Consider the following 19,764-nt stretch of genomic DNA (forward strand, 5'->3'; position numbering starts at 1 on the left):
CTTTTTTTTTTAATTTTTATTTCTAATATGCAACTCACAGTTGAAAGTATACCCGACTTGGAAGGTACAAATTTTGACAGAAATCTGTTGACGTTATTAGTATAGGAATAGGATACAGAGGATTACTTAAATGGATTTGCCTGTATCCTTTATACACCGTTTACTATACACCTCCCCTAAAATAACAAGTCCAAAGTCCAAAAGGGGTGGCTGCCAATTCCATAACACGCAAATAGCAAACCTATCCGAATGTCGACACAGACACACTTCATCACAAGTAACAGAAATGGTAGAACATTAATCAAGTAATCTTGGCTATACTGGTTACAGAAAGTAGGTGGAGGATAAAGGGATTGTGGATAATGTGTCATTTGTAGGTGTGTGATTTGTGGGGGCTGCTAGATTTGTCCAGCTCACTGGGAACCCAAGCAGTGAGAGTGGCAATAAGATTTTCAGATATCTGTGGGTGAGAGTCAAAATCTGATGAATTCATTTTCTCCCCTTCCTGGAAAGGGTAAAATACTTCACTACTAAAACAACTGGCTGCTGCTCACCTTCTGAGCCTAATGGTTTGGATCCTGCTTACTCTGGTGTCAATCTTTTCACCTACTTAGATCCTGTTGAGGGACTCTCCTCCATTCCAATTCAAAAATAAGACTGGAGGCTATAAGGCACAAGGCTTTTTAATGAAGTGTTGCTTTAGCCAACCCAGGTGGTGCACTTATCACAATCTGCTGTAATCCTTAGGAGGTCTGTAAACATGCTGGGTGTTGCAATTTCAGTGTTTTTATACTATGCTATAATGAAGAAGGGACGCGGGTGGCGCTGTGAGTTAAACCACAGAGCCTAGGACTTGCCAATCAGAAGGTTGGCGGTTCGAATCCCCGCAACGGGGTGAGCTTCTGTTGCTCGGTCCCTGCTCCTGCCAACCTAGCAGTTCGAAAGCACGTCAAAGTGCAAGTAGATAAATAGGTACCGTTCTGGAGGGAAGGTAAACGGCGTTTCCGTGAGCTGCTCTGGTTCGCCAGAAGTGGCTTCGTCATGCTGGCCACATGACCCGGAAGCTGTACGCCAGCTCCCTCGGCCAATAAAGTGAGATGAGCGCTGCAACCCGAGAGTCAGCCACGACTGGACCTAATGGTCAGCGGTCCCTTTACCTTTATAATCATGATGATGATGATGATGAAGAAGAAGAAGAAGAAGAAGAGGAGGAGGAGGAGTTTCGACTTGATATCCCACTCCACTTAAGGAGTCTCAAAGCAGCTAACAATCTCCTTTCCCTCCCTCCCCCACAACAAACACTCTGTGAGGTGAGTGAGGCTGAGAGACTTCAGAGAAGTGTGACTAGTCCAAGGTCACCCAGCAGCTGCATGTGGAGGAGCAGGGAAGTGAACCCGGTTCACCAGATTACGAGTCCACCGCTCTTAACCACTACGCACCACGCTGGCTGAATACAATAATTATGTTTATAGCGTTGTAACTAATGGCTGCTTTTATAAATTGCAATCCAAGTTTGGATCCACTGGCCACATTCACGTATAACAATAAGCCAGGCTTTCTGGCTAACCATAGTTTCTTGAGCACAACCACTAAACTGTTGCATGCTGTTCAACTGCTCCCAGTTCCCTTCCCCAGTAGCTCAAGCAAAAGAAAACAAAACAGGAAGCCACAATGAAGCTTCGTTTCTTGTGACTTCCAAGCCTAGGATCATTATCGGTTCCCTAATAAGCCACGATCAGTAGCCAGTTTGTTGTTGGCTTACATAACCTTACTGTGACTTGTGAACAAGGCCAATATATGAAGAAAGGTAAATAAAAATGTTAAATTAACACCTGGGTTCCTAAAACTAAGACTAGAAGTCGAATTTTATTTTTCCATTCTTTGTCTCTAAACCCCATCTCCAAGTCCAACCTTCCAAGGGAACTGGCAAAGAAACCACACACTACTGGCTGTTTTGAAGGCACGAAATCAGCCACTGGTGGCAAAAGCAGCTTTCTCGCAGCTCAGATGGGAACATGACAGTCCAGCTGACATGTGGGTGTTCTTGACAGAGCTGTCGAGGCAGAATGCAGCCTTATGTTTCTTTATGTTCATTTTTCTCCCCCTTACAACAGAATTCTTTTTAAAATAGGCACACAATGTACCATCTCAAGTTTAACCACAGTTCGTGGTAATTAGAAAATATGCAAAACCATCTGAATTAAGAGATGCTGTAACTGTTCTAACTTGTAAGCAAGAAACATAGGACCAGAATGGTGAAATTGGGGCCTGAATCTCAAGGAAGTAGCAGCCAAAACAATACTCCACCACCACCTTCAGTCTGATTCTTCATCTCCTTGGTAGCATATGTGGCTGTAAATTATATATGTTTGTGCTGAACATGTTCCTTCCACTAAGTTGGCAGTGAGGTAAGGTCCAGTGCTGTCTGAGAAGAAACTCTGAATTTACAGTGACTCCACATAATTCCCACCTTTATACAGTACTGAGAAGATACGGGATTGTACTATTTGGGGGAGCTCCTTCTCTTTCACCACTATTCTATCTATTCCCACCTAGAACTCAATCTTGAGTTCAGTAGAACTGACTCCCAAGTGTGCCTTAATGCCTTTGGTCTCAAAAATTCTCCAGGAGGCAGAATCTTACGCAGAGGGAAAAGATTCCAGATTTCATGTATCTAATCTACATATATAACTCACATTCCTATCTTCTGTACTGTGAATATCTCCCAAAGAATAGGAAATGGAAAAGTACTCTGTTATTCCAAAAGCAAGTAGAGTTTAATATTTATTTAACATTTCCCATCATGGTGTTCGGAAAATAATAATGTAAGAGTCACATACCCAACTAGAGGAAGGGATTAAGTGTTACATTACAGGTTTGACTAGAAACTTGAAAACATCTGAACCTGTTCTTTTAAACTGTATTTATCATCTCAAGCACAAGACTTCACCCTCAACATTTACACATGTCACTCTGTAGGCTGGTTCAGACAGTACTTTGGGCTGGATCCAGGCTGCTGAACGGAGCGGAGTAATATCCTGCCCATCAGCTCTGCACATTCAACATGAGTCAGCCTACATGGATGAACACAAAGGCATAGGCATGTAGTTATGTACCTGGACTTTACGGGGAAATCAGCTGAGCAATTAAAAACTTGTGCATGTTGGATTTTATGTATGTGGGACAACTTACATTCCCATATAAACAGCAGGGCAAGAACAAGCAAAACCTTATTCCATTCTATGGGATGGCCCCAATCAGCCCCAAAATACTGTCCAAAATCTGTATGTGAAGCAAAAGTACATTATTTGTGGTTTATTAAATACCTCTTCAAATGTACTGTTATTATACTTTGAGAGAGCTTCCCTTTCACATGAACACTTACCGTATTTTTCGTCCTATAGGGCGCACAGGCCCATAGGACGCACCTCGTTTTTTTTGGGGGGGGGGGAATGAATAAAAAAAAGTTATTCAAAAGTTCCCGCGGGCTCACAAGGCTTGCGGGCAGCAGCCTGCAGCCCCGGAGGGCGCCCCGTGCTTCGGGCTGCAGGCTGCTGCCCGCAAGCCTTGTGAGCCCGTGGGAACTCCCGCCGGGCTTCCAGGCTTGCGGATAGCTTCCTGAAGCCTGGAGAGCGAGAGGGGTCGGTGCGCACCGATGCCTCTCGCTCTCCAGGCTTCAGCGAAAGCCTGCATTCGCCCCATAGGATGCGCACACATTTCCCCTTCATTTTTGGAGGGGAAAAAGTGCATCCTATGGGGCGAAAAATACGGTAACTTATGTAAGAGGCTAAGGAGGAGGAAAAATGGTCAACTCTTACCATATGACAACTTAGATGCTCTCCAACCCTTTTGTTTCAAAGGCCTATTAAACCTTTTATTTTAGCCAAAGGCAGAAAAGCAAGACTTCAGATTGGAGAATTTTTTTAGAATTCAAAGCAAGCACCACAAAGCTGAAGTAATTCATACCTAATCAAAACCAGCAAGTCTTTCATTTTTTTTAGTAATTAAAAGCTCTTCACAGCTGGCATGCAAAATAAGATACAGACCTATACTGGCAGTGCCTTTAAACCGACTTTTGATGTGGAATTGTTTTCTCCTCTAAACTGAGGTAGACTTCCCTATGTTGGAAATGCAATGAACACACCTTTCTTCAGGTTGCAGCATGCCACAGATATCTATTTTAAGTGTTTTAAAATAAATGTTGACAAAATGCAGTGAGTGCTATACAAATAAGAAAGTTGGAGAAACACGTCTCTTGTCTCCAAGATCCTTGTGACAGGACTTGCGCTAAAATGTCATCACATACCACACTGTATGGCAAATTTGGAAGGCACATAACAATGCAAAATGTTTCGACCTAATGAAGATCAACACCACGCATGGAATGAGAGGCCCTGTAACTTCATCCACATTCCTGCTGACCTTAGAGGTGCAAACAGAAGACTCACAGCAAGCAGCTATGTAGCAGAATGCCATTACCAGGGGTGGGCATTTTCTTAGTTGTCAAAAACCCAGCAGGGTGGGTGACACGAGGGAAAACCCAGAAATAGACAGGCAAGGCTCAAACAACTCTGCCCCCCTCCAATTTCACCTTCCTCTTCCTCCAGCAAGTGGAAATTGCTGAAGAAGCAGCCTGAATATGCCACATACTTACATGAGCAAATTATTGTGGGGCGTGTTCTGCTGTATACACTAACTGGGAGCCAGCCAGAGCAATGAATTCAGGAGGTGCTCCAGAAAAAGGTTCTGAAAAATATTTGAAGGCCTGCATTTTTGCTTGTAGGTGTTGGAAGCGGTAGGCCTCAAAGGAGGGTTTCTGGCAGTCAGTCTCCAATGTTACAAGTTCTGCACCACTGTATTGTTGTTCCCTAAAAGGCAAGGCAAACCAGGCCTTATGGCTAAAGGGTACCTACCAAGCTGGCTGCAGTTCCAGCAAAATCCAGGTAACAGCAAGGTGGGTGGCACATCTACAGGATCCATGCCCTGTCCCTTTGGCCCAGCACAAGGTACAGACCCCCAGAACTTGTGCCCAAACTCGACTGGGCTCTTGGTGCAGCTTGCCTGTTGACCTTGCTTGGCCATTGCGTGGGTGTTGCGAAGGGCCAGTTTCTGTCAGAGAATTTCAAAAAGGGAAATGTGGATCCTCATGCATTTTCCCCTTCCCTTTAAGGCCCTTATCAAGGATGCTTTTCATCTTACTGCAGCTACTAAATCTGGTTTAAAAATAATATTAGAAGAAGATGCACCATTTGAATTTCAGAAGTAACACAGCAGCCCCAAAAAGTCGCTCATAATGTAGCCAGAAGTGGGTGCCTTCAGATCACCATTGTAGACTAGACACAATGAAGGAAAGCCATAGCTCAGTGAGCCTAGGAAGCTCAACTATGTTAGTACTTCTGCTGAGTTTTTCTATGAAAGAAAAACAAACACATATCACCAATGCTGAAACCTAAATACAGCAACAGGTGGACGCTAGCCAAGCACAGTAGTGAAGAAAACTTTGCAGATGTATTTTTAAGGCACATCATTATGGCTGTCAGTGCTTCCAGTCTGGAATCGTAAGGCAAATAATCTTTTCTTCCAGCACACTGCTGTTGAGAACAAGGAAGCCAAAGAACAAAAGTTCATGTTTGCAAAATGCCAGAACACTTGAAACAGGCTATGTAAATGCTGCACAGCCCATCCTGGCCTCAACTATCTACCCGATGGGGCACGGACAACGACCATGGTGTGAATATTCTGAGAATTTGGATTGGGAGACTGGAAGCACTATGGGCACATTACATAACAGACTTGAGATGTTCCTTATGTACACAATATACCTTTTACTGCTTCCAAGGTGACTTGGAAGCCTCCTTCTCCAAGTACACGAGCCACTAACCAGTCAAACCAGACTTGTACATACTTGCCAAGGAAACCAGAAAAGTGGCTAAGGACTGTGTCTGGAATAGGAAGCATGATAAAATAGGGCAATAGTTGATTCTTTTTCTCTAAGATTTTTAAATTTTGGGCTTATTAATTTCGCTTACATTAAGTATCTCTTAAAAGCAAACTAATTCAAAATAGTTGACCATAATACAGTTACAGTGGTACCTCAGGTTAAGAGCTTAATTCATTCTGGAGGTCTGTTCTTAACCTGAAACTGTTCTTAACCTGAGGTACCACTTTAGCTAATGGGACCTCCCGCTGCCGCCACGCGATTTCTGTTCTCATCCTGAAGCAAAGTTCTTAACCTGAGGTACTATTTCTGGGTTAGTGGAGTCTGTAACCTGAAGCGTCTGTAACCTGAAGCGTCTGTAACCCGAGGCACCACTGTATACTGCTAACCTACTCACAAGTTGCAAACCTATATTCACTTACCTGGGAGTAAATTTCACTGGACTTATTCCCATGTAGACATGTATAGGACTGCACTATCATTCTCCTAAAACCAAGTCCATAACTTTCTATAAAATATATTCCCGCTCTCATTGCACATGCCTGCCTGCATTTAGATGTGTATCCAAATGCACATCCAATTTAAAGTAATGCACATAGATAGGCAGCATTTACATTCAGATGAAATTTCCTTCCAATTTGTGCAGGCAGATGCCTATTCATATGCAAATCTTACTTCACTTGCCACCAGTGCATTACTTTCAGCCAGATGCAGGCCTACATTACATTACTGGATATATTACTTTCAACACAGACACACAGAGCCAATAACAAACTGTATTCCAGCACAAATAGACATGAGTTCATGCAACTGAATTAGAGCCTGCTTTGCTATGTAAAACAAAGCAGGAACAATGTTTTGAGTTCGGGCATTAGAAATTATGCGCAAAGTATCAATATTTAGTGCCAAGTGGGGTTTTTTTAATTAAAAAATGATCCCATCATAAGGTGCATTTGGCAAGCCACTTTGTGAGTCTGACACTACCACAACCTGAGCTCTAGCAGGAGGCTATAAAGGGAAGAGGGCCTTCTTTGTGGTGGCACCCTGAATGCCAAAGACCTTATTTTATCAAGCTTTTAAATCTGACCTGTTTTATCTCAGCCGGCCATACTTATGCTACTTTTTATTCTTTATACCACTCTGCATTTCTTGTATCTGAAGCTGCATGTTTTTACATCACACTTTAAAGCTTTTAATGTTTTGGCTTTAATCCGATTTCATTTGCAAGCCACCCTAGAAACTGGTTAAAGGCATACTGCTAATTTATGTGAAATTACTGACAAAGCTGCACCCAACATTCCACTGAAGTCAAAATGAAGCCATAAACTGTACTAATTCAAACATACCTCCTTCTTGCTCACCTATCCAATAGATGAAACTTTGCCTGTGTGTGTGCTTGTATTATACATGCATACACACAAACGCACTTTCTTTCACAGATGATAGCAACAAAGTATTTGGAGAAAGTGCACTAGAGGAAATTTTACCCAAATATGTATCTTCAGAGGGTAATATTACCCATGTGAAACCAAAACTCAGAGGAGCAGAGTTATCACATACTTACATGAGGAGGCTAATCTTCCCCTACACAAAATGCAGAGTGTAGATTTAGGAGCTGCAGTTTAAGATGTCTCTATACCAACACAGCTGTATCAAAAGGGTTAACAAACAGATTTTTAGAAACAAAGGGCTGGCAACATGTTTGGCCTTCCAATTTGTTTACACTACATATAGTGCAGGGGTCCGGAGCCGCATGTGGATCTTTTACACCTTTGCCGCAGCTCCAGGGCGGATACCAGCGAGGGGAGGAGGCGTGTGCCCTGACACTCCCCACTGTGGCGGGCGCTGTACTGGCTGTGACATCGCATGGGGGCGGGGCGTGTGTTAGTCACGCACCGTCCCGACGTCACCTTCCCGCCCGCCCACTACATTGTAAGGGGCATGTACGCTGGTCACTGTTTTGAAGGGGAGTGAAGAACACACACACACAAAAAGGTAACTTGTTAATTTAACTTTTATTTCTATGAGGAGGAGTAAGTCTGAGGGGTCAAAGAAATAATAAAAAAAGTGACAAAAAGGTTATTTTTATAATGATGAGTTTTGCGGCTCCCAGGTTTTTTTTCCTTCGGAAACGGGTCCAAGTGGCTCTTTTTGTCTTAAAGGTTGCCTACCCCTATTAACAATAGGGAATATTCTCTTGATCTGCTAGACAGTTTAGTAGGGCCAGTTTGCACAAATAAGTGATGTTTAATTTCGCCACAAAATTGTGCACCCACACGGAGAAGCTTTAATATGGACCCAACACTTATACACACACACAGCCACAACCATTTCTGAGATCACAGCTACACAGCTACTTAATTCGTTCCGGAGGTCCGTTCTTAACCTGAATCTGTTCTTAACCTGAAGCACCACTTTAGCGAATGGGGCCTCCTGCTGCCACTGCGCCGCCACTGCACAATTTCTGTTCTCATCCTGAAGCAAAGTTCTTAACCCAAGGTACTATTTCTGGGTTAGCGGAGTCTGTAAACTGAGGTGTTTGTAACCTGAGGTACCACTGTACTGGGGTCGGGGTTGGGGTTATGACTACTGTAAAAATACATAGGGATACCAAGGGGAGATGCACCAATTGCTGCATTATGATGTCACCAGGCCAAAGTATAGCATATTTCACAAATATCTGCAGGGCCAGAGAACAGATTAGTCTATAAGTGGGGAAATCACTATAAAGAAATTACTTATATTTGGCTATTTAAGCAGCCGATATAAAAAATGTAAAATTGCAATGCATGATTTTCCAGAGCCTGTCAAAACTGTGAAAGAGAAAATCAGAATGTGCAGGCTGTTAAAGTAAGCTATGACTATAAAATTCTGAGATAAGCAGATCAATTGGGGGAGGGGAGGGTACAGGGTTTTTTTCTCTCTCTTCTGAATCAGCCCAGAAGAACAGATAACCTGTCACAACATTTTGTGTCATCACTCACATAAAGGTGCAATTCTGTACTGAAGTTCTGCTGGTTGAGGGGCTGCAGGATTTGGCAGAAGCCCCAGAATGCCAGATAAGCTGATGTCACGAAACATACACCAACAAAATACATTGTATATGCTGGCAGAATGGCTGAAACGGGACATGGGCAGCCCAGGACAAGAGTACATTTACACCAAATCCAATGCACCTTCAATCTATGATCACACACAAGATTTATCCCACACCCAGTTCTATGCCAACTAGGAGGGAGACCCATCCTTTGACCAGCCGCAGTGGGGATGGTTCTGGTACTTTACAAGCTGCATGAGTTATACAACAGATGAAAGGGCCCTAATATAGCACTGGTTCCTCTGCTGTCTGTTGAGCCACTGTAGAAAGTGCTTGTGTGTTGGATAAGGGGCTGTGAACCCTCACCTGGAGGAATACCTGGGCAGTAGCAGGGTCATTGCTGATTGTGACACTGAGGGGGCTGGAATGGCGGCACTGTTGTCTTGTCTGTTGTATGCATGTTGATGTAGGTAACACGGGTGGCACTGTGATCTAAACCACTGAGCCTCCTGGGATTGCTGATCGGAAGGTCAGTGGTTTGAATCCCTGAGACGGTGGTGAGTTCCCATTGCTCTGTCCCAGCTTCTACCAACCTAGCAGTTCAAAAGCACACCAGTGCAAGTAGATAAAGCGGTACTGCTGTGGCAGGAAGGTAAATGGTGTTTCTGTGCGCTCTGGCTTCCGTCTCGGTGTCCCGTTGCGCCAGAAGCTGTTTAGTCTTGCTGGCCACATGACCTGACCTGTCTGTGGATAAACGCCGGCTCCCTCGGTCTGAAAAGCGAGATGAGCGCCACATCCCATAGTTGCCTTTGACTGGACTTAACCATCCAGGGCTCCTTTATCTTTTACCTTTACTGATGTAGGGGTGCATCCTGGGGGGCACATTTCATGCCTTCATTGACTCCTTTCATGTGTGGGTTTGCATACTGGCACCAGTGCCGGAACAATACTCACTTCCAATGACATTTTAACAACAATTCCTTAAGGTGTTGGCTTCCCCTTCCAGACTGGAAAAGGAGGGGATATGGCAGTCGTTATGCTAGCATAGATAACATTAGCTTATCTCCAGTTCCAGCATAATGCTAATATAGGATTTCTCTGTGACCTCTGTTTTGCAATTCCTCCACACATTGGTATGCTTTATGTTGGACCTTTCAGAGTGTCCAGCCATGGCTCTCAAACTCATCACCACACAAACACACAGATCACTTGAAAATTGCTGTGGTCTTGGCAGACCACTTAATAAGTTTTGTTGTTCTACAAACCAAAGGACATACATAAATCACATTTTAATAACATTTCTTCCTTCAGCACTAACATCATTGTCAAAACTAGTGCCACATTATTAAAATCATTGGCCCTAAGCCAGCTGGAATTGAAAGCCCTTCTCCTAATAAATTTTTAGGGGAGAATTTGGAGACTGTACCAGTTTCATAATATAAAAACCACAAGACCTTTATCCTGTTTGATAATCCATCCCTGATCAAAACTGCCTCCTTCCTTAGAAAAAAAAATATTGTTCCTTTTCATGGACCATCTGAACACAGGATTACTGTCTAAAAAACTCCAGTATACCCGAATGATTTAGATTATTGAATCCTTCAGTACAAAAGAACACTCTATATTGTAATGATACAGGTGTTTTCATTGAAAACTTTATGATGAAAGGGCTGAATCCATCAAATTAAAAAAAAGGAAAGGGATAAAGAGCCTGGAGGGGAGAGAAATCACACACTTAGAGCAGGACTGTTATAGAGGACCATTTTTAATCTGAAATTATTAAAGCTGTCAACCAGTTAACAAGGTTTAATCGAATAAATCACCTGCTTTGAAACTTGTTCATACCAAAACCACAATACAGTATAGGTATTTTAGATATATTTAAGGAATTCTGAAATGTATTAAATATATAATTTAATAATTGAACTCTTCATTGAAACAACAGAAAGCCAACTCTAGTTGGTTGCCCTCATCAACCAACTAAAGCTTTAGGTAGGTATTTGCAGCACAAATGCATATTTACTTGGTAGTAAACTAACGAAACCAATGAAACTAACTCCCGAGTGTGTTTAGGATTGGAGCCTTTGGTGATTTATTTATAAACTTTCTATCCTAACTATTTCTTTAAAGAAATGCAATATAGCTACAACACGATCCCCACTTACCTGGGAATAATCAATTAGATTACTTCTGAGTAGACATGTACAGGCATGTAAAGATAAAGAACCCCTGGACAGTTACGTCCAGTCAAAGGCGACTATGGGGTGCGGTGCTCATCTCGCTTTCAGGCCGAGGGAGCCGCCGTTTGTCCACAGACAGATTTCCAAGTCATGTGGCCAGCATGACTAAACCGCTACTGGAGCATGGAGTACCGTTATGTGGTGTTAATCAATTAACTATTTTTGCCTTACAAATCACATACAACCATTTAGAACGGAACATTAACAGTAAGTTACGTTGTTATCTAAATACCATTTTTAAAATTATGAAACAAGTCACATTATTCAGCAATGAGCCGCTTGTTCAGCACCTGGCGAAACACCAAAAGGATTTTTCACCAAGAGGATTTTGATATTCAGTGCCTGTATTAAATCTGCCTATCATCTGCAGGAACACAGTACGGGTGGGCAACCATTTTAGGTGCGTCCAATTGATGCGCAACTGCTGACACCTTTCTCAGAATTCACAGACGCAGTGGCGTAGCGTGGGTTGTCAGCACCCAGGGCAAGGCAAGTAATTTGCACCCCCTAACCCGTGGATTTGCGCCCCCTAACCCTAACCCCCAGATGTTGCGCCCGGTGTGGCCGGCCCCCCCTGCACCCCCCACGCTACGCCACTGCACAGATGTATAGGGATAGATCCGAAAGTAAGTTAAATAAGTTCACAAAAGGAGAATTTCCTGTGCCCCCATCCCCCACTTGAGCGCCTTGAAAAGCCTCTCTGAAGGTGCTATCGAAGCGCGCGGAACAGAGAAGACATACACCTGATTTCAGGAAGTTCAACAGACCCATTCCAGGAGGAGTCCTGAGACCCTCTGGAGAGGATTTTCAGGGGGCGACAGTGCAGAGAATTGGATAGGAAACTTTACTACTTCTGTAAACTTCCTTATTTTAGGAACCAAGGCCTGGGTATAAAATAAACAAGGACCAAATATAGTGGTACCTCGGGTTGCATACGCTTCAGGTTACATACGTTCAGGTTACAGACTCCGCTAACCCAGAAATAGTGCTTCAGGTTAAGAACTTTGCTTCAGGATGAGAACAGAAATCGTGTGGCGGCAGCAGGAGGCCCCATTAGCTAAAGTGGTGCTTCAGGTTAAGAACAGTTTCAGGTTAAGTATGGACCTCCGGAACGAATTAAGTACTTAACCTGAGGTACCACTGTAGGCTTATTATATTTAAGACCACGAAAACTAGAAACTTTTCATTTTGCATGCTGCCCTTCCCACATAGATCACCGTTAGAAAGGCTTCCCACTAGGCAGTCATAATATGCAAAAGCCACTAACTACATCTCCGTCATGTGATATTACACTGTACGGCATATGATTACGCTTCCTTAGGCTGATGCCTACAAACATCATCTTTCTGTACGACGATGCAAGCTATGCCTTTAAAGCTAGTCTTGGGAGTTGATCTCTGCAGCCAATAACTTACTTCATTTCTGGGCAGGATAATGCCAGAGTGGCGGAGGGGGAAGAAATCTGTGACCCACCAGGCTGCTAAATACCTTGGCGGGCATGAACCCCCTCCACTGTTCATGCAGCATTTCAATCCTAGCATGTTCAGGATTGGGTGGCTAACTTTACTTTATACCATATAAGACAGGGATAGGAATGATGCTTTGATATCCAATTGTTTTTCTTTTCATTTCTGAGTATTTATAACCTGCTCTTCCTTGACTATTTTAATCCCACAGCAGGGATCAATGAAATAAAGCAATAAAAAATTACAGAATCCATAAAAAGGTCCAATCAATAACAAATTACTGCACTGTTGTTCCTTCTGCTGCGAGCCACTTTGGGCACATTGACGCAGCAAAACAGCATACTAATTAATTAAGAAACAACAAGAGGGACCTGAAATAAAAGGTTGCAGTGTGTAACCAACAGGCATTTAGTTAGCATTTTGTGGCTACGAATCATGCTCAGTCCTCCCTGGGCTGTTTGGGTCTTTTTTCCTAAGGATACTTTGTGCTTCTGCAAACCTTAAGCTTCCGCCAAACCTCCGAATGTCTCCCATTTGCATATGGATCATGCTCTTTTTGGTTACATAAGGATTGGCCTTTGTATGATGAGTTCTCTATTAATATATATGTGATAATATGTAAATGAATGTCACTAACTTCTATGAAAGGTAAAATGCTGTACCAAGAGGCACTAGAAACAAGGGCAGACACTTACCCTCTAGTCCCAGCAATGGCAGGGCAATCCTACATAAAGTCCGTATTTGTGCAGAATACACAACATACACACTATCCCTGGCCCATGCTCCTTAGACCATTCAAGTTCTCCCACCTTTACAATAACTGCCAGCCATATACAAAAGGTTTGTTTTCCCATTTGGTCACAGCTGCAATGACACCATCACCTATAAAAGTCTAATGGAACAGACGGTCTTTTTTAGTCCTCTCCTTTCTAGACTGCCTGTGAAACAGTGTTTAAAACGTAGTTTTTAAAAAATAAGAATAAAAAGTCATGCTCTATTGACTAGTAAATGGCTTATCCTATATAACCCAGAAAGAGATATTTACACTATATTAAACGCCATCTTAAACACACACACACACACACACACACACACACAAACCCATAAAGAGTTCAGATTCCTCAGCTGACTTTAAAGTGATGCCCTCCAATTCGGAGTTGCCATGGCATCGACTGTACAAGACTCCAGTTAAAGACACAAAATGCCTCTTTTCCTAAAGGCAGTTATGGGAAGTTAGCAAGTTTGGAAAAGAACCAAGTATGCTTTGGCTCTGCAGTGGACCTAATTTATCATCATCTGGACATTCCAGTGGTTAGCTAAACCAAGAAAGCAGAACAACTGGCACTTTATAACGTCAAGCGAAGTAAAGCTCCATAGGCACTGCCAAAGTTATAGGCTTGCCCTACATACCAACAGCAATTTTCACAACTGGCCATTTGCTCTCCGATAATAGATGTAAATAAATATCATGACACCCAGTTCCCCACCACTGATACTCAAATCTCCGCAATTAGGAAAGACTCGGCATAGTTATGTACATGGAAAGAAGACAGAATGTTTTTAAAAAATCACAATCAATTCTTCAGAGGAAGTTCTGAAGGATGTAAGATACCATATTTATTTCCTTTACAAGTTGGATATTATGCTAGGGTTTTATTGTTCAAAAAAAAATGCAAACAAAACATCTGGCTGACAGAAAACTGTGCAAACAATTGACGTTCACTGTCAAATCTGCTCCCAAGACTTTTCAAATGGACTTGTTGAGTAAAGCATTTTAGGAGTACTATAATGAGTACCTTCATAGCAACTGCAAGTTCCTTTGCTCCTAGCAATCAAAAGAACCCTACTATTAGAAAGAAATGTCAACTATCCTATTGGTAAAACAGAAATACTTTTGCCAAGCAGCAAAGTTTTCTTCTCCCAAATATATTACTGAAATGCTGCTTTGCCAGCTGTCACATGGCATAAAGAAATGGGAAGACAGCAGCAAAGGCCACTGAATTAGTCAGGGGCATTTCTCAAGCTTCAAGGCTATTTGAAAATTTGCATCAGTATCACAGAAGAATGGTTTATGCACCAAACTGTGTTGTGCAATTTTGCACTGTTGTCTAAAAGAAATTTAAATTTAATTTCTCAACATGGTTTTTTGGGGATATGTAAAGGGATACCTGACCATTAGGTCCAGCTGCGGACGACTCGGGGTTCCAGTGCTCGCTTTACTAGCCAAGGGAGCCAGATTACAGCTTCCGGGTTATGTGGCCAGCATGACTAAGCTGCTTCTGGCAAACCAGAGCAGTGCACAGAAACGCTGTTTACCTCCCACCGGAGTGGTACCTATTTATCTACTTGCACTTTGACGTGCTTTCAAACTGCTAGGTTGGCAGGAGCTGGGACCAGGCAACAGGAGCTCACCCCATCGCAGGGATTCAAACCGCCGACCTTCTGATCAGCAAGCCCAAGAGAGTTTAGACCACGGTGCCCCCCACGTTTGGGATATGTATTTGGCCTAATATTAGCAAGTTTATGGTGGTAAGGAATATGTTGTCTGCCATCCTGGTTACTATCTTACGTTTTAGGATCAACCTTTGGGTATCAACAGATTTGGATGTAGCAGGTTGAAGAGCAAAACTAATTCCCCTCAAACAGCCTCAGAACTTGGGAAATCTGTAAGTAAATTGTAGTCCGCTCCTTCTAACCTTCATTAACGTCATAATTTTTGATACACTTACTTCATATACAAATTAATATTAGGAAACACCCCTGGTGGCTATTTGCCTCTTAATTGGCATGTATACATAGACAAGTCAATGAATGGAGCCACAGTTACACATGAAACAGCACTATTATGTATGATAGCACCATTAGTATCACTGGTGATACACAGCATTAGGAAGGGGAAAATTCCCTTACAAAGGTTAATACTACAGTTGGTATGGCACCAGTAGCAACTGTTGAACTGAAAGCTAGTCATAGCCTGCATTCAGACAGCACTTTATTCCGTTCTGCTGGCATTTTCTTACCTGGCAATCTTTGGGTTTTATTTGATATTACACACGGAAGCAAAAGACACTTCAACTTTATTCTCCTAGAATTCCAGAAGTTTAGCACTCATTCCCATGTTGTTCCCACAAAAAAAGTTTGCAAACCCATTTTGACTGCGCTGCAAACTGCAAAGTCTCCTGTTAAGCTCTCACTAATGAATTCATGAGGTAGCCTTACACACAAACCATTTCCGCTCAACTCAGACCCTCATCTGAAAACTGGAGCCAGTACTAACCCACCCTTCAAGAGCTCATTTAAGGATTACTCAGGTTTTTGCAACTTGTGCAAACACAAATGCAAAGGATGATTATAACCTATTACATGCTGCTCATTGGCTGCTAATGGTACGCAAGCACGTTTGGCTGTGAAAAGTTTTCAAATGTGGTTCTTACTATGTTTCAAAGTGGTTGCTACTTGTGTGATGCTCCATCGTGAATATGTACACAGCAGAATTTAACAACACTAGTTTTGTGTTTGTGCAACAAAAAGCAAGAATGGCTGGGAAAGAAATCCTCTGCAAGATAAGGCTGCCTCTCCCTTTCCCTCTGGCAAAACAGAGAAAACAGGAAGCGATGTTCCATTTTTAAAAAAAAGATCAAAATGAGTTACGAAAAGTACAAATCAAGTCAGCACATAAAATAATGTTCTTCTTGTTTTATCCAATGGTACTTGAGATCTTTATACACCATACAAATAAGGGATGAAGCACTAGGCAAAGAAGACTCATAGGGACTGGAAGAGGCCTCAGAATTATCTTATTCAAGCCAACTGTGTGCCACAAGTACAGGGAAAGATTAAACAAGGTGGACAATCTACAGCAGAACTACACATTCAAATCATTCAAGGAAATGGGCTATTCACCACCACAGAAGAGAAAATTTTCTAGATCAGACCTGGAAGAAAGGAGAACCCACCAACCAGTTCTACATCTGTGAGAGTGACTAACTTTTAACAGCCCGCACCTTTTCACAAAATGTCCCAAAAAGTCTACCTACCCTTTTCTGGGAAGTTCTGTCACACCCAATCCTTCCAATTGTTAAAGAAACAAATCAACCAAGGCAGTAAAATGTCATCTGACTCTTACACCCTGTTTTTACCTCTCTTTCAATTACAAATGACATGCACTTGATGAAACCAAATTCTAAATGGTTCATGTGTCGCAAAATGAAGTTTCTGTCTCTCATATTTCCACGCCCACCAAGCCCTCATTTTTGCATCAAGTTTCTTTCATGCAAAAGTTATCCGGGACATTCTTTTTTAAATGCGCCCAGCTCCCCCCAATAATTTTTTCCCCATACAAAATTTTCAACTATTTCCATTCCTAAGCAGTACAATAACTTAATACTTCCCTTCTTTGGGCAACCTAGTATTAGCTCCCCAACTACAGCAAGCTTGTGTTCTTCCAAATGTATATTTTTTTGAGGATAGATAACCCCATATCCTTTCTCCAGGTTAGGTGGGCAGTCCAGAACCCAGCCACCAATAAGAGCCAACTCCTAGGGGCTAACGGGCCAGCCCCCCCCCATTGATGTGCATGGTGTGTGTGCACCGTGTCATGTGATCGATTATGTGGGGTGAGGCTTACCTCCCCCCCCCATATTTTATTCAAGTTGGCACCCCTGCAGCCACCAATGTTCGGCTCTGAAGCTTCTCTCACAGATTTTAAGACTCTGCCCCTTAACCCAATTTTCTTCTTTTCGGGTCTTTTCTACACACACGCCATCGCAGTCTTGAGACTGCATGTTCACTAGTGAAAGGAAAGACACTCTGCACATGTTCAGACAATCTTTGCAAATTTCAGCACTGAATTAAGACCATGTCTCTATGTAACGATATGCATGCTGGTTTTTCACTATAACAAGACATCCCCCGTGTCCAGGAATACACATGCACACGCACCATGTGTGATCCACACACGTTTATTTTCCCACAGGTATACCTATAGCAAGAGGCCACACGCGCGTCTGTCACTCCCGACTGCATCCCGTTTTCCTATAGAGAACCGTCGCCCATGCCTGAAAATCATCACCACGTGTGAGGTGACCTATCCTCAAACATTACATACTCCTCCCTTTACTTTCCGAACAAACACATTCCCAGACCCAAGGGCACTTTTTAGGGCTCTGGCCGCCCCTGACAACACCCTCCTCCATTGCACCAGCCTTACCTTAGGCCTCCTTGACAACATTCCCAATTCCCCCTCAGAGTGACCGTCAGTTTCACACGATACCCAGTGCATGCCCTGTCCTCCCACCAAGGCACGACCCCGGGCTGCTCCTTCTTGCTCCCGAGTGGCAGGCAGGCTCTCCCTTGCCCCTTCGCAGGCCCTTTCCCCCGCCGCCTGTCCCAGCCCTCGATGCCCACGGCCGCCTTCGACGTGGCTCGGGGGCAGCCTTTCCCCCCACCTCCTCCAGCGCTTACCTAGTGCCCCCCACCCGCGAGACCCTCACGCAGAGGGAGAAGCAGCTCGTGCAGCAGCAGGGAGCCGAGGCTCCTGCACCAAACATGCCCATGCATATTCCCTAGGCAGAAACTTCCGTCTCGCACTTTTGTTTCCTCTTGCAGCGTCCTTTAAAAGACCAAGGGGGGGGGGGACCCTCTGCAAAACCCAGGGCAGGCGCGTGTGGGGATGCGGCGGAGGGAGTGGGGGGGGGGGACCTACTACTACCACCACCACCACCACCTATCTTCTTCCCCGGTGCGCTTACCGTTTCTCCGGGAGTCCAGCGCCTCCGAGGCGCTTCAGGGTCTCTCGGTGTGTGTCCCGAGCGGGACTCTTCCAGCAGCGCCAGCCAGGCAGGATGAGCTCATTGGAAGCAGGCGGGCAACAGTCCCCGCCTCCCGCATTTCTCCCCTCAGGCCGCCTTTCCCTCGGAGCAGCCAGCCAGGCTCGCGCGGGGGGAAGGGAGGGAGCTTCCCAGGTTGGTTGCAATGGATGCCTCGCAGTTTCGGCCCGCTTCCTCCCGCTCGCCCTCCACACACACCGTCTGGTCTGGGCTGAGCGTCCTGCAAAGCGCGCCAGCCAAGCCCTGGACTGGGCGCGGCCAACTCACCGTGGCAACCTCTCTCCCCACCCCTTCCCTTTATTTTTTTGCTTCTCCTCTCGGTTCCTGCCCGCAGCTTCCAACAGCACCACCCCTCCTTCTCTCTCCCTCTGTTTCCCTCCACCCCCTCGAGTGGCCAAAGTTCCTGTTGCTTTGGAAAGAGGCAAAACCATCTGGGACCAATTAGCGGGAAGGGGGCTCAGCAGGACTGCAGGGCAAGCCAGGCTGGGGAGACCCGGCCTTTGGCATTCCCGCGATCGACCAATGCAAACCTGGAGTCAAAGGTGGGGGTGGCGGGGTAGGGTGGAGTAAAGGGCATGGATCAGGCCGCCTCCGCGCGGAAGTGATCAAATATAGTTGCAAACGCCTGGCGGACAAGTGCTTAATCAATGTTGCCTTGCATGGCTGCTGCTTTTTTTTATATTTGTCCCTCCTGCTTTCCGTGCTCACGAGAAAGCTGCTCTCATACGGGGCTTGTTGCAACGGCGTCCTCTCTTGCATCTGTGCAGTATATTGTTACCTACCTGCCTTACTTGGGTTGCGTGTTGCAACCGGTAACGTGGCTTGCATGCTATATAAGCTGCTGCTGTTACGTGTTAAGAGTTCACTCCTTTAGTCAGTCGCAGGGTTGTTTGTTGCCTTTTTTTTTTTTTTAACCTGGGGGGGTTTACAGTATCACAGGACTCTGTAATCGTTGGGATTTAAAAGCAAAGGGGATTTTAAAAGGTTTTATTGATATATAATACAAAAATAAAATCTTTATTTGGTGAAAGAGGAATCTTCAAACGTTGTCATAACATTAAGCTCTTTATTATTATTTTTGTCTGTGTTAAGTGATTGATGGCTATTGGGTTTCTTGTCCTCAGGCTGCTGAGCTAGGCACACTTGCTTGGGAGTAAGTATTCTTCAACTCTCTGAAGAATACACTGTATTTTGAGTAAACCTGCACAGATTGTGCTGTTATTACACTTTTTTTTAGAGAAGGCACTTGTTGAAA

General features: G+C 43.9%; 1 protein-coding gene across 4 annotated transcripts in view; it reads right to left on the reverse strand.

Annotated features, from left to right (window-relative positions):
• TANC1 (tetratricopeptide repeat, ankyrin repeat and coiled-coil containing 1) overlaps positions 1-19,267 on the reverse strand; it is a 137,406-nt gene extending 118,139 nt beyond the window's left edge. For 2 of the 4 annotated variants that reach the window (XM_083405149.1, XM_083405147.1), the window contains exon 1: positions 17,891-17,952. In XM_083405149.1, the coding sequence (XP_083261275.1) occupies positions 17,891-17,911 (21 nt within the window). In that variant the 5' untranslated portion in view covers positions 17,912-17,952. Of the gene's footprint in view, positions 1-17,890; positions 17,953-18,431 lie in introns of those variants that run through there. The other 2 variants (XM_083405148.1, XM_083405150.1) reach the window with 2 other exon arrangements.
• Between the last annotated feature and the right edge of the window lie 497 nt (positions 19,268-19,764).

This window comes from Podarcis tiliguerta, assembly GCF_965153285.1.
Source record: "Podarcis tiliguerta genome assembly, chromosome: 1".
Classification (NCBI taxonomy): Eukaryota; Metazoa; Chordata; class Lepidosauria; order Squamata; family Lacertidae; genus Podarcis; species Podarcis tiliguerta.